This window comes from Gigantopelta aegis, chromosome 5 (genome assembly GCF_016097555.1).
Source record: "Gigantopelta aegis isolate Gae_Host chromosome 5, Gae_host_genome, whole genome shotgun sequence".
Taxonomy (NCBI): Eukaryota; Metazoa; Mollusca; class Gastropoda; order Neomphalida; family Peltospiridae; genus Gigantopelta; species Gigantopelta aegis.
In genome coordinates, this window is record NC_054703.1 from 34,031,954 (window position 1) to 34,047,808 (window position 15,855).

The following is a 15,855-nucleotide window of genomic DNA, read 5'->3' on the forward strand; positions in this document are numbered from 1 at the left end:
CACTCACTCACTCACTCACTCTCTCACTCTCTCTCTCTCTCTCTCAAATCAGGCTTTGTAAATATGGCCCACAGTTTTATCTTTTAGGTCTCACCTCAAACATCTCCTGGTTGGCCTGATCAATGTCCAACTTGTCCATCAGTTTGCCCAGGATGGACTCTGCCAGTTCGTACACGATGTCATCATTAGACTTCCCCGTCCCGCCGGATGACATCCGCGGCTGCACTTCCAGAATCGTCGTCACAATGGCCGCCGTCTCCTGCATCTGGAAAGCGAGACTGGCGTTCTCGTGCATGCCGAATATTTCGGGCTGGTCGATGAGAGGCAGCTCCTCGACGTACTGTCTGTACTCCTGGAGGGTGTTCAGTTCCGGGGCGTAGTACGTACCTGAGGAAGAAAGGAAATGTTTTATTTAATGACGCACTGAACACATTTTATTTACAATTATATGGTGTCGGACATATGGTTAATGACCACACAGATATTGAGAGATGAAACCCGCTGTTGCAACTTCATGGGCTACTCTTTTTCAATTAGCAGCAAGGGATGTTTTATAGGCACCATCCCACAGACAGGATAACACATACCACAATCTTTGATATATTAGTCACGGTGCACTGGCTGTGTACCTGAGGAAAACACAGAGAACAATAATTGACTGAGATAAATAAATATGGAAATATCACATTTCGGAGCGTAGTACGCACCTGAGGAAAACACAGGGAGAATTCAGTAATTTACTGAGAGAAATAGATCATGGAAACACTTGGTATTTGCAGACCAAATTTAATTCACTACTGGTGTAGTAATCTCTCTGTATAATTTGACAAAAAACCAGGTAATGTGTGACTGAATGCCAGTATTGCCACAGTAATGGGCAAGGCCATGCCGATTACTGTGGTGGTTTCAAATTTCCGTGGCATTTATTTTGCCGTGGAACTTTCATATTGACTAACCACATAAGTACATCATAGAATATGTACTAGAAGTGAATGGTATATCAAAGGCCATGATATGTGCTGTCCTGTCTGTGGGAAAGTATATAAAAAGATCCCTTGCTGCAAATGGACAAAATGTAGCCCAGTACAAGTCATAATTACCAAATGTTTAACATCCAATAGCTGATGATTAATTAATCAATATGCTCTAGTGGTGTTGTTAAACAAAACAAACTTTAATCATCATTAACATCCTGTTACGGATCACTTAGGGGAGTGGCAGTCCTGTGCAGAGATACGGTTTTGTCATTCAGATTTACAGAGTATTGAGTTGAGAAGAAACCCGCACCTGATGGAGAATACTGGTAGCCGGGTTCCAGAGTTTTGTCCGAGAAGAACGTCTTCAGAATGGTTCGCAGACAGCGCTGGTCCAGGAAGTCTGTCACACGACCACCGTATGTGATCTGAAATTAAAATTACATTACAATGAAAATCACAGCATGACAGAGGAAAATTTCATCATCAAAGAAAATTACATCTCAATGACTAACCAAAAAAATAAAATAAAAGTGTTACAATGAACTTTATTGATGAAATAACTGAAATGCAAGTACAATGGTTCACATAATGTTAGTCCAAACACCATCATTACCCGCAAATATATAGGTCTAATCAAGAGTTCATGCATAACATAAAACAGGACAATGCACAGAGCTAAGAGCTCATGTTATGACATTGCTTCCCAAAATGATGTTATTGGTTGGTCACATAAAAATAAAACTTCCACAAAGTTAATACTTCAAAAGTTTAAAAAGTCCACTATGCGAGTTCCTTCTGTTAGGGTCTCACACCTTAGTTTCTGGCTACATATCTCTTTTAAAAAAAACCCAACAACACATCCAATCTAAGCCAACTGTTTTTTTCACACCTCTGAAGAAAAATAACCATTGCAAAAGGTTTACCCACACCCCCAAACTTCAGAATGCTATTAAAATCCAGCGTTTAACACATGAATAAATTATTTGTTTTGTTGTTAGTGGGTCAGGTCTTTGGCTACCAGCTTTGTTGGGTGGGTGTTTTTAAGTAAGATTGCCTATAACACATATTAGTGCTGTTGGCTTCCCAAAAAAGATTCTGGAAGTGTCCTTCAAATGTATTGTCTTGGTCGGATGGGTGTTTTTAAGTAAGATTTTTATTACCCCCGGTATAATACACAAAAGTGTACTCTGAAATACTGCTGGTGTCCTTTTTAATGTTGCACCCCACCTAAGAAATATTCTGTAACTGTCCTTCAGATGTGTTGTCTTGGTGAAGTTGGTGTTTTTAAGCAAGACTGCCTCCATATAATACACATTAGTGTATTCTGGAATCTCCTGTCCTGGAACGAGGAGCCGGTGAAAGTCAACACCTGCGCTCATGACAGGCGTGCACTACAACAGCTTGGTCTGAGTATGCATGATAAAACATGGAATTCAGCTGGTGGACTTCTTTTGTTTTTTTATACTGCACCTCTCCCAAGACATGTCCTGCAGCTGCCCCTGACCCAAGACATGTCCTGCAGCTGCCCCTGACCCAAGACATGTCCTGCAGCTGCCCCTGAGTAATAGACAGAGTGAGATTTTACCTCTCCAGTGATGTAAAACAGAGTGTCCCACGGAATGATGCCGTCTTTCGTAAACATCTGCAGGTTGAGGAGGGCACACTCCCGGTCACTGTCGTTGAACTCGTACTGAAAACAAACACAAAAATTCATTTTGTGCAGTGGCAAACAATCGGTGCTCTATAAATTTCAATTTGGAAGCAAACGCTAAACATTGAGAAACAGCTCTAGAAAATTAATCTCAAAATTATACTTCCTATTAGACATATGGTGCTACATTTTTCAACAGCAATGCAAAAAAAAAGAAGAGCTTTTTGTTTAACGACACCACTAGAGCTCATTAATTTATTGATGATTGACTGTGCCCGATATATATATATATATATATATATATATATATATATATATATATATATATATATATATATATATATATATATATAAAAATACCATCACAGATGAACAGCCTTCTGTAGTGGCACTGCTGATTACCATCGCAAATTTTGACGGCTGGTCATGGCAAAATACGGACGTTGCCACAAAGTCCGACAATCTGTTGTTGTGGAAATGGCCACAAGATGACTGATCAGACTCACAAGATGACTGATCAGACTCACAAGATGACTGATCAGACATGTTAAAGCTATACAAAAAAAATTCAGCTCAACCGGTAGGGGGACAATGTTGGGAGTCCAAGTTCGTCTTCAGACTTGAAGCAAGAATTGTGCAATTCTAATTATTTAAAACTACTTCTGTACGAACCTTGATGTTCCAGCCGAGAGGTCCGAACTTCTTTCTCTCCAGGATGATGGCGTGGAAGAAACAGATTCCGAAGATCATCTTCTTCCATTCCTGACCGAGGACTGAAAACAGAAAGGAAAGGAAATGTTTGATTTAACGACGCACTCAACACATTTTATTTACGGTTATATGGCGTTGGACATATGGTTAAGGACCACACAGATATTGAGAGAGGAAACCCGCTGTCGCCACTTCATGGGCTACTCTTTTCGATTAGCAGCAAGGGATCTTTTATATGCATCATCCCACAAACAGGATAACACATACCACAGCCTTTGATATACCAGTCGTGGTGCACTGGCTGGAGCAAGAAGTAGCCCAATGGGCCGACCGACGGGGATCGATCCCAGACCGACCGTGCATCATGCGAATGCTGTACCACTGGGCTACATCCCGCCCCCCAAAATAGAATGGACACTAGTAGACACTAGTAGACATTTACCAAGTGGTCCTTAACCATCGGCTGACCGTGGTGTGTCTTTGCTGCTCCACATGAGATTTAACACCAGACAGATCTAGTGAAATACAGAAGACTAAACGGCAGGCCTCTGACAATTACAAGAACGAAACCCAGGACGTCCAAACCATAAGAATGAAGGAAAAAGAAGGAAGTTACAGTCACGTGACAAGGACAGGAAGGGGTGTGCAGCAGAAGAAGTTGAGACCATCACATTGGCTGTTGGGATGTTTGAACCAGACTACTATCCTTAGGGGAATATGCACTAGTGTGAGGTCATGTGACGCTTTACCACTGGGCTATGTCCCACCCACACACTACAATAAAGACAAACGATCTGTCTAACTTACTGTTCTCCTCAAAGAACGATGGTGTCAGTTCGCCCAGCGCTCTCCGGATGTTGGCGCGCAGACCCTTGGGCGGCTCGTTGGTGACCTTGACACTGTTCTGCAGCACGGACACGGGGAAGTGCTTGGCGGGCATGGAGCTGAGAAACAGGCGGTAGTCGTCGTGGATCTCGTCGGGCGTCTCCGACAGATTCTTCACCGTCCGCTCCATCGCCAGCATCCACGACTGAGCCAGGTGGCAGTTCTGGAAAGAAGAATGAATATATTAACGCAGAGGTTAAATCCCTATCACCCTCCACTGACTGAATCCATATCACCCTCCACTGACTGATTCCCTATCACCCTCCACTGACTGATTCCCTATCACCCTCCACTGACTGATTCAATGACTATATTAACGCGGAGTTTAAATCCCTATCACCCTCCACTGACTGATTCAATGAATATATTAACGCGGAGTTTAAATCCCTATCACCCTCCACTGACTGATTCAATGAATATATTAACGCGGAGTTTAAATCCCTATCACTCTCCACTGACTGATTCAATGAATATATTAACGCAGAGTTTAAATCCCTATCACCCTCCACTGACTGATTCAATGAATGAAAAATAATTTGTGATGTAACTAACATTCTTAAAAAAGAAAAAAATGAGGAAAAAGAAGTTAAATCATTTTTAAATTATACCGGCCCCGGTGGTGTAGTGGTTATGCCATAGGGACTTGAGGGTTGTAGGCACTGGGTTCCCACCTGAGGCAAATAATCTAAATTATCCACAATTCAACATACGCGTACTGGACTTGCGTATTACATACGCGTATTTGGATAGAGCTACTTTTATGGAGATATTCTACAGATTGCAAAAGAATACCCACTATATATTGTGAAGAATCCTATAGGATAATTTGGAAGGATATTCTGATGAACATACAGGATAATCTAGATTCTTATTTCAAAGAATACTATAGGATAACTTTGTTGAAAATTCAGAATGATGCTATATAGCATAACTAATAGATATTCTGAAGAATGTTATAGGATAACTTTGATTTAATCTGATAAATGTTATATGATAACTTTGATGTATATTCTAAGAATGATATCTTTGATGTAAATTCTAAGAATGATATATATCTTTAATGTAGATTCTGAATGATATCTTTGATGAATATTGCGAATGATGATATATCTATATGATAACTGATGGATATTCCCAGGAAAGCTGATCTCTGAAGACTGCTACCGAATCACTTTCATGGGTATTCTGAAAGATGCTACAGAACACATCTGAGGGTCAGTCTGTCTCTTTCTTTCTCTATCCCTCTCTTTAAACAGAGCAACCCAATGATGTTTTCTCTTTCATTATCTATGTGGTTCTTAACCTATATCCAAAGCCAAGTAATCATTATGGAGCATGCATTCTGACTGTGTGTCTGTGAGTGAGTGAGATACTTGTTTAATGTGCTCATATACCACTAATGTTTCGAACACGCCTGTCAAGGGAACGGTCTCTGACTGTGTGTCTGTGAGTGACTGAGATACTTGTTTAATGTGCTCATATACCACTAATGTTTCGAACACGCCTGTCATGGGAATGGTCTCTGACTGTGTGTCTGTGAGTGACTGAGATACTTGTTTAATGTGCTCATATACCACTAATGTTTCGAACACGCCTGTCATGGGAACGGTCTCTGACTGTGTGTCTGTGAGTGAGTGAGATACTTGTTTAATGTGCTCATATACCACTAATGTTTCGAACATGCCTGTCATGGGAACGGTCTCTGACTGTGTGTCTGTGAGTGAGTGAGATACTTGTTTAATGTGCTCATATACCACTAATGTTTCGAACACGCCTGTCATGGGAACGGTCTCTGACTGTGTGTCTGTGAGTGACTGAGATACTTGTTTAATGTGCTCATATACCGCTAATGTTTCGAACACGCCTGTCATGGGAACGGTCTCTGACTGTGTGTCTGTGAGTGAATGAGATACTTGTTTAACGTGCTCATATACCACTAATGTTTCGAACACGCCTGTCATGGGAACGGTCTCTGACTGTGTGTCTGTGAGTGACTGAGATACTTGTTTAATGTGCTCATATACCACTAATGTTTCGAACACGCCTGTCATGGGAACGGTCTCTGACTGTGTGTCTGTGAGTGAGTGAGATACTTGTTTAATGTGCTCATATACCGCTATGGTTTCGAAAACGCCTGTCACGGGAATGGTTTCTGAATGTGTGTCTGTGGTTTACCTGAAGGATGACCCAGTCTCCAGTTTTGATGGCCGTGTGAATCAACTTCTCGGCAACAGGGCCTTGACCTTGACCCAGAGATATTGACTGAACCCTGCAACAGAAAACATGAGGAACTATAATTACAAACAATTAAATTTCTATTGCATTCGTTACAATTTAACCTCATCCCATTGGTCCAGCCGTAGCAATGTAAGTTCGGTTCATGTCTCGATAAACTTAAAAATAATGTTGTCAAGGACCGTCATATCTGATAAGTCACTTTATATTGGTTCTTTGTCTAACTGAGAGTTATTATTTAGAACCAAAAAAACATAATTCAAAATAAAATATGAACTTTTAAAGTCGCACACCCTAGTTTCAGCCCGCGAAAATTAATTATAATTCTGGTTAATCTACAAACCTGTAAGACACTTAGATCATGTTTTTATAAAATGGAGTAAAACAGAAGGTTTTATATCAATAAATACCAAAATCACAGGGCTAACAATGAATTTTCAGCTCACCCAGAAATAACCCTGAAGCATAACATTTGAGTGAAAAGTTTTGAGGTTGGCATATTTTCAAGTTGCTTGTGATTATTTTGGGCACAAAGTTTACTGTCTTAACTTGTTTAGTTTTGTTAAATGACAACACTAGAGCACATTAATTTATTAATCATCTGCTATTGGATGTCAAACATTTTGTAATTTTGACATTAAACTTAAGTCTTAGAGAGGAAACCCGCTACATTTTTTCATTAGTAACAAGGGATCTTTTATATGCACCATCTCAGAGACAGGATAGTCTTAAATTTGAATAATTTATTCTCTTCTTTTTGTTATTATTATTCTTTTTTTATATTGTTATTTTATATTATTAATTTTGTATTATTAATATTTTTGTTTTATTATTATTAATTTTTTTCTTCTATTTGTTTATTTTACTTACTTCTATTATTTCTTCTCTCCTTTTTGTGGTAACGTTTCTTAATATCATAACATATTATTTGTATTACTATATAATGTGTATCCTATAACATTAATGTAAGGTGGTGATACCAGGGCCCCCAAACCTGGCATTACCATATTTCCTTTCTGGGGACAATAAACTTTGACACCCCCCACCACACACACACACAAAAAACCAACCCCAAAACAAAACAAAAAACCCCACTTTGATGCAAACTAGACTGGTAGCATCACAGATCATGCAATTTATACACACATGCTATAACCATCTGACTACTCCCACATACTTCTCTGAGTATCCAATCTCCTTGGTGAATCCGAGGAAGGCATATTTTGAGCATAACATTTATCGCCTTCACTTTGATGCAAAATGTGTCACAGATTATGCGATTTACATGGGCAAGCTAAAACCACTGCTACGTACTTTTCCGAGTATCCCATCTCCTTGGCGAACCTGAGGAAGGCTCCCATGGGGTCGGATCCCGTGCTGAGCACGAAGATGAGTGGTGTCACTTTGTTCATGTCCTGGTACAGCTCCTGTAGCCCGACCGGCGGGGACTCGACAAACTGCTGGCCCAGGTTCTCCTTCACAAAGTCATTGATGGCAAACACAGTCTGAAATACAGTCATATAAACACAGTCTGAAATACAGTCATATATAGTGGTAGTCATTGATGGCAAACACTGTCTGAAATACAATTATATATAGTGGTAGTCATTGATGGCAAACACAGTCTGAAATACAATTATATATAGTGGTAGTCATTGATGGCAAACACAGTCTGAAATACAATTATATATAGTGGTAGTCATTGATGGCAAACACTGTCTGAAATACAATTATATATAGTGGTAGTCATTGATGGCAAACACTGTCTGAAATACAATTATATATAGTGGTAGTCATTGATGACAAACACAGTCTGAAATACAGTCATATATAGTGGTAGTAATTGATGGCAAACACTGCCTGAAATACAGTCATATATAGTGGTAGTCATTGATGGAAAACACAGTCTGAAATACAGTCATATATAGTGGTAGTCATTGATGGCAAACACAGTCTGAAATACAGTCATATAAACACACAGTCTGAAATACAGTCATATATAGTGGTAGTCATTGATGGCAAACACTGTCTGAAATACAATGATATATAGTGGTAGTCATTGATGGCAAACACTGTCTGAAATACAGTTATATATAGTGGCAGTCATTGATGGAAAACAGTCTGAAATACAGTTATATGTAGTGGTAGTCATTGATGGAAAACACAGTCTGAAATACAGTCATATATAGTGGTAGTCATTGATGACAAACACAGTCTGAAATACAGTCATATATAGTGGTAGTCATTGATGACAAACACAGTCTGAAATACAGTCATATATAGTGGTAGTCATTGATGGAAAACACAGTCTGAAATACAGTCATATATAGTGGTAGTCATTGATGGCAAACACAGTCTGAAATACAGTCATATATAGTGGTAGTCATTGATGACAAACACAGTCTGAAATACAGTCATATATAGTGGTAGTCATTGATGGAAAACACAGTCTGAAATACAGTCATATATAGTGGTAGTCATTGATGACAAACACAGTCTGAAATACAGTCATATATAGTGGTAGTCATTGATGGCAAACACAGTCTGAAATACAGTGATATATATATAGTGGTAGTCATTGATGGCAAACACTGTCTGAAATACAGTCATATATAGTGGTAGTCATTGATGGCAAACACAGTCTGAAATACAGTCATATATAGTGGTAGTCATTGATGGCAAACAGTCTGAAATACAGTGATATATAGTGGTAGTCACTGATGGCAAACACAATCTGAAATACAGTGATATATATAGTAGTAGTTATTGATGACAAACACTGTCTGAAATATAGTAATTAATAGTGTTAGTCATAAAGTCATTGATGGCAAACAGTCTGAAATACAGTGATTAATAGTGGTAGTCACAAAAACACAGTCTGAAATACAGTAATTTATAGTGAGTCACAAAAACACAGTCTGAAATACAGTGAGTTCATGTTACACTGTCAAAGACTTGATTTTGACTAACCTTCTCCTCACTAAACGCCTTGATGAAGACAAGTAATTTATAGTCAGTCACAAAAACACAGTCTGAAATACAGTGAGTTCATGTTACACTGTCAAAGACTTGATTTTGACTAACCTTCTCCTCACTAAACGCCTTGATGAAGACAAGTAATTTATAGTGAGTCACAAAAACACAGTCTGAAATACAGTGAGTTCATGTTACATTGTCAAAGACTTGATTTTGACTAACCTTCTCCTCACTAAACGCTTTGATGAAGACAAGTAATTTATAGTCAGTCACAAAAACAAAGTCTGAAATACAGTGAGTTCATGTTACATTGTCAAAGACTTGATTTCGACTAACCTTCTCCTCACTAAACGCCTTGATGAAGACAAGTAATTTATAGTGAGTCACAAAAACACAGTCTGAAATACAGTGAGTTCATGTTACATTGTCAAAGACTTGATTTCGACTAACCTTCTCCTCACTAAACGCCTTGATGAAGACAAGTAATTTATAGTGAGTCACAAAAACACAGTCTGAAATACAGTGAGTTCATGTTACATTGTCAAAGACTTGATTTTGACTAACCTTCTCCTCACTAAACGCCTTGATGAAGACAAGTTTTTGGAAACTGGTAAGTCTGATCTGCCAGTGACCTTTGACCTTTCCGTCGTCAGCCTGTTCTCCTTCCTGTGATTCATCTTGTTTCTGTTGCTTTGCCGGGGGTTTCGGTTCCGGGGGGAGCTTTACATAAGTTGGAAGCTGATCTGGATTTACTCGCACCTGAAATTTAAAAAAATAAAAAAAAATAAAAAAAAATACAAATAAGCATAATATAATAATAATAATAATAATAATAATAATAATAATAATAAAAAACAATAATAATTATAAACATTTTAAACTAAAGACAATAATCTTTATATCGTATTAAATAATTAGAATAAAATCTTAACACAAAATATTTTTTAACAGACATGTAATTAATCCTGCTACAAACAGCACTGTTTATAACAACCACCTGACTCTATACAATGCATGCTACCTCAATACAAAGACCACTTGGTAATAAAAAAACTTTTACACACCAGGGATCGAAATACTGCCAGTCAATATCGCCACAGAGATTTTTTTTGTCTGTCATCCTGCCGAACCGGCAATTATTTTATATTTATATTTGCACATTAGTTTCAGTTGATCAGGTTTGGTCCAAAACGTTTATCCAGCAGACAATTTAGACCCCTGCACACGGGTCTGACTATTTACCCCAAGACACCCCAAGACACCCCAAGATACCCCCAAGATACCCCCAAGATACCCCAAAACACCACCAAGACTCCAAGATATTTTTAAAAATGAATTAAAATGTACTATTTTATAAAATATTTAGTGGAAAAGCAACAACAGCAAGAAAACGTGTACCTCTTTAAAAAAAAAAAAATTATATACATTTTAAAGCCTGGGGGGTATAAGGGGTATCGTGTATGTTTTGGGGGTATCGTATGTGTCTTTGGGTAAATAGGTGGTGTCTTGGGGTTATCTTGTGGTGTCTTGGGGTAAATAGGCGGTGTCTTGGGGTTATCTTGTGGTGTCTTTGGGTAAATAGGCGGTGTCTTGGGGTTATCTTGTGGTGTCTTTGGGTAAATAGGCGGTGTCTTGGGGTTATCTTGTGGTGTCTTTGGGTAAATAGGCAGTGTCTTGGGGTTATCTTGTGGTGTCTTTGGGTAAATAGGCGGTGTCTTGGGGTTATCTTGTGGTGTCTTTGGGTAAATAGGCGGTGTCTTGGGGTTATCTTGTGATGTCTTTGGGTAAATAGGCGGTGTCTTGGGGTTATCTTGTGGTGTCTTTGGGTAAATAGGCGGTGTCTTGGGGTTATCTTGTGATGTCTTTGGGTAAATAGGCGGTGTCTTGGGGTTATCTTGTGGTGTCTTTGGGTAAATAGGCGGTGTCTTGGGGTTATCTTGTGGTGTCTTTGGGTAAATAGGCGGTGTCTTGGGGTTATCTTGTGGTGTCTTTGGGTAAATAGGCGGTGTCTTGGGGTTATCTTGTGGTGTCTTTGGGTAAATAGGCGGTGTCTTGGGGTTATCTTGTGGTGTCTTGGGGTTATCTTGTGGTGTCTTGAGGTAAATAGTCGATTATCACCCTTAGAAATTAGCTGTCATAAAGGCTTAAAATTAATTCTTTTACTTCATTTTTCACTAAATATTTTATAAAATAGTACATTTTAATTCATTTTTAAAAATATTTATGGAGTCTTGGGGTTTCTTGGTAGTGTCTTGGTGTGTCTTGGTGGTGTTTTGGGGCATCTTGGGGTGTCTTGGGGTATATAGTCAGACCACCTGCACACCCATATAAGAGATAACCTGTTGTAGGTAATTTTTGTCTCCAACATTTTATATCGGAAATCACTTGTAAGACTTGTACATTTTGTGGTAATCCTTGGGAAACAGAACCAGTATATGTTTACTGTTCACTTAAATTTGTAATATATAACATTATCTTGTGGAGAGACATTTATACAGGTTTACCACCTGTTTGCCATGGAAGAAAACTATAACTGTAACAATAACTGTAACTGTAGTTATAACAAATGTCACTGTAGTGCAGAAAGAAAAAAATAGTAAGTAACTACTAATGATGAAATCAACTGTGGTCTGTAACACCATAGACAATACAAATTAATTTCAAATTTTTTGAGAAATGACAACTTAAGTGTAATCTAATAGTGTAATTTCGTCAATAAAAACAGTATAAAAGACAATCAGACTGAAAACTTGTGAAACAATGAAAGAAAGAAAAGTGTGATTAGCATATTCAAAATAAATATCTATTATAAACCTGTGACACTTGTGTTCAACAATGACAAATGTTAAACTTTCAGTTTGAACAGAAAGAAATGTTTTATTTAACAACCTATTCAATCTGAATGACAAAACATGTAATACATGGTCAGGGCCATATCTCTGCACAATGCAGAGTTGAATTGGCATTTGGCAAAATAGTGGTCAATTATATGAATCTCTATCTAGTGCCTGATCTACAGGACAACCAGCCTTGATGGTGTCGTGGTTAACCCATCAGACATTAGGCTGGTAGGTACAGGGTTCGCAGCTCCATACCGGCTCCCCCCCAGAGCAAGTTTTAACGACTCAATGGGTAGGTGTAAGACAACTACCCCCTCTTCTCTCTCACTAACCACTAACCAACCAACAACTAACCCATTGTCCTGGACAGACAGCCCAGATAGCTGAGGTGTGTGCCCAGGACAGTATGCTTGAACCTTAATTGGATATAAGCACGAACATAAGTTGAAATGTATAGGACACCCGCTCCTGAGAAGATCCTTTATTGGAAATTTCATCCCTCTTGCACCGCCAGAAAGAGGACTGCCACTCCCAGACTAGTTTACTGAATCACAACTAGCACTGGACAGAGCTGATTATAACAAGTTCTGCTGTGATGACACGCACTCATGAACCACTGTCATAACAGTGGTGATATCAGGGGTTTGCAACATGTGAGCATATTCAGCACCCACCATGAGTACTGCCAACACATTTTACTTACTTTGTGTGACATTAAGCATATACATGTGGTTACGGATCACTTCATATTTGCTACTCTTTTCATTTCAGCTTGGATGTTTAAATGCAAAATAATTACATTAAAGGCATACTGTCACGGATTTAAGGAACTGATTTCTCTAAAAATGGATAATAATAAATAAAAATTACATTAATTGTTGGAAACCAAATCTCGCTATCGCTTCACTGTAACTGAACCATGATGGGAGTGAAATCCATGTCATCCCTCTCGGCAATTTTACTTTTTTAATTATGGACCATTGCTATAATTCAATTATTTTTACAAAATGTCATTAATAAATGGAGTATGGTGGTTATGAAGATGGTTGAATAAAGTACATTTAGAGAAAAATCAAATTATTTTTGTTCAGGTAATTATTTGTTAGACCATTAAATAGGTCAGTGGTCTGTGACAATATACCTTTAAAAGGAACTTTTTCCCCATTGATATTTTGTGAATATTTTCTTTTTAATCACAAATGCTGCCACCAACCAAACAGTGTGTGTGACTTTTAATCATGCTCATATACCACAAAGGTTTTGAGTATGTCCGTCCCGGGTTCCACCTCAGGATAGCTGGAAACCCAACCCAGGACGGATAACCTAACAGTGATCATAATGTGAGACAATAACCCACATCATTGAGACATAGTGATCATGTGACACAGTACAAAATACAGTGATCATGTGACTTGCATGTTCAGCATTCTGCTTGTGGAGATTTTAAACAATTATACCTACCTGGTCATACTGAGTAGCTGAACAAAGTATAATAATAGTAACAATAACAATATCAATAATCAATAATAATAATAATAATAAAAAAATAAAAAAAAAAAAAAAAAAAAAAAAAAAAAAAATAATAATAAAAATAACACAAATAGCAATAATAATAACAATAATAATAATATTAACACGTACCTAAACATATGATGTTAGTATAATTTTTCCAATAGAAATTTAAAAAAATGAATGTTGTTAATCAAATGGTTAATAATGAGTAGTACATGTGTACATATCTACATTATGCTTTGGAGAAATTTAAATCAAATACGTCTGTTCGCTCATGACAAATACTTATAGTTTAATGGGAACATCATTAACAGAAACAGATTATATCTGCCATTTTGTCTCCATGTCTTATGGCTAAAACAGAAATATTTTAAACAGGTTTGCTAATAAAGAGGAAGAACACATGAAAAGACATTGAAAGCAAATTTATAATATACATGTAATATAAAATTACATGAAATAAATAGCTTAGACAAAGTAGTTTTAATACATAGCAGGCCTTAAGATATTAGTGGCCTAAATTCATTAAATTCTTGCAACTTTGTGGTCTCACCGTGAATGAATGAAGGAATGAATGAATGTTTAACGACACCCCAGCACGAAGGTCTCACCGTGAAATGCAAAAAGGTTTTCTTGTTTAAGAGAATTTAAGCAAGCTTTGCGAATTAGGCCCCAGATATATAGTTATAGGGCCAGATTTACGAAGCCTGTTTTTCTTAAACGCATGTGGTGTTCAAGCATTGTAAATGTATGTAGTTACATGCGTGTGAGACATAAACAGGCTTTGCAAATTTGGCCCAAACATTTTTGAAGTTACAAGAGAAGAAGCAGTGCTCGAAATTTTATATTTAAATGTCTACATGTACATTTTGCACCTACTCATTTAGACCACCTGAACACATGCTTCCCATACCTCAATTAACACGTTCGGTAAACCTGTTGTTTGGTTTAACTTTAGAAGAAAAAAAGCAACAAACAAACAAAACAATTAATAAAATTAATTTCTGTAATAATTTTTATTTTTATTTTTTTGCATCGTAAGTAAATATTGCTTATGTAATGTTTAAGAAAATTCCACTGATCAAATTCTAATTGTTTAAAGGGACAGTCACTAGTTTTTAAACACTACGGCATATTTTTCATTATTAGACCCATTTATGATCACTAAAATCAAACATTACTTATATTTTATTGTTTAGATTATTCATTTCCGTACAACCGAAGTGTTTCTGATCATCCTGGTGTTGTTTCTAATACCACAAAATGCATTTTTCATATTTTTAAAAACTTTGAGAAGTAATGATTATTGAATCGCGTTTTAGCCTATTTTTGAGGGTATTTCAACGTCACACTATATTGTATCAAACTTTGTTACAGGTTTGTAAATTAACCAAACTTAGTGTCCATTGTTATGGGTTGAAAGTAGGGTTTAGGTGAAAAATATGCCTTAGTGTTTAAAAACTAAGGTCTGTCCCTTTATGAATTTAAAAAAAAAATTCTACTGTTAATTTTATTTCGCTTTGTACAAAGTTTAAATAAAATATTGAAAGAAACCATCTTCACAGAAAATTCATTAAATTATGTAACACTGAAAATATAAATTATCTATCATTAAATTTGTCTGCTGGTTAGACTAGTGTATGTATGATGATTCTGATCTGAATGACGAAACCGTAACACATGGTCAGTGCTGTGTATCTGGCAAAATAGTGAACGATTTCATGAATCTCTATCCAGTGCCTTGTCTATAGGAGGACAGCCACTCCCAAGGAGATCCTTTACTGGAGATTTCATCCCTCTTGCATAATCACAAAGAGGACTGCCATTCCCAAGGAGATGCTTTACTGGAGATTTCATCCCTCTTGCATAATCACAAAGAGGACAGCCACTCCCAAGGAGATCCTTTACTGGAGATTTCACCCCTCTTGCATAATCACAGAGGACAGCCACTCCCAAGGAGATCCTTTACTGGAGATTTCACCCCTCTTGCATAATCACAAAGAGGACAGCCACTCCCAAGGAGATCCTTTACTGGAGATTTCATCCCTCTTGCATAATCACAAAGAGG

The 15,855-nt window shown here is 37.5% G+C and overlaps 1 protein-coding gene across 5 annotated transcripts in view; it reads right to left on the reverse strand.

Moving 5' to 3' along the window:
* Window positions 1–15,855, reverse strand: part of LOC121373669 (dynein heavy chain 6, axonemal-like) — a 133,064-nt gene that overhangs the window by 12,184 nt on the left and 105,025 nt on the right. For 3 of the 5 annotated variants that reach the window (XM_041500389.1, XM_041500388.1, XM_041500393.1), the window contains 9 exons: window positions 14,701–14,739; window positions 10,000–10,194; window positions 7,774–7,964; window positions 6,400–6,493; window positions 4,147–4,387; window positions 3,301–3,401; window positions 2,563–2,667; window positions 1,288–1,402; window positions 95–387 (listed from right to left, as the gene is read on the reverse strand). In XM_041500389.1, the coding sequence (XP_041356323.1) occupies window positions 95–387; window positions 1,288–1,402; window positions 2,563–2,667; window positions 3,301–3,401; window positions 4,147–4,387; window positions 6,400–6,493; window positions 7,774–7,964; window positions 10,000–10,194; window positions 14,701–14,739 (1,374 nt within the window). The remainder of the gene's footprint in view (window positions 1–94; window positions 388–1,287; window positions 1,403–2,562; window positions 2,668–3,300; window positions 3,402–4,146; window positions 4,388–6,399; window positions 6,494–7,773; window positions 7,965–9,999; window positions 10,195–14,700; window positions 14,740–15,855) is intronic. The other 2 variants (XM_041500392.1, XM_041500390.1) reach the window with 1 other exon arrangement.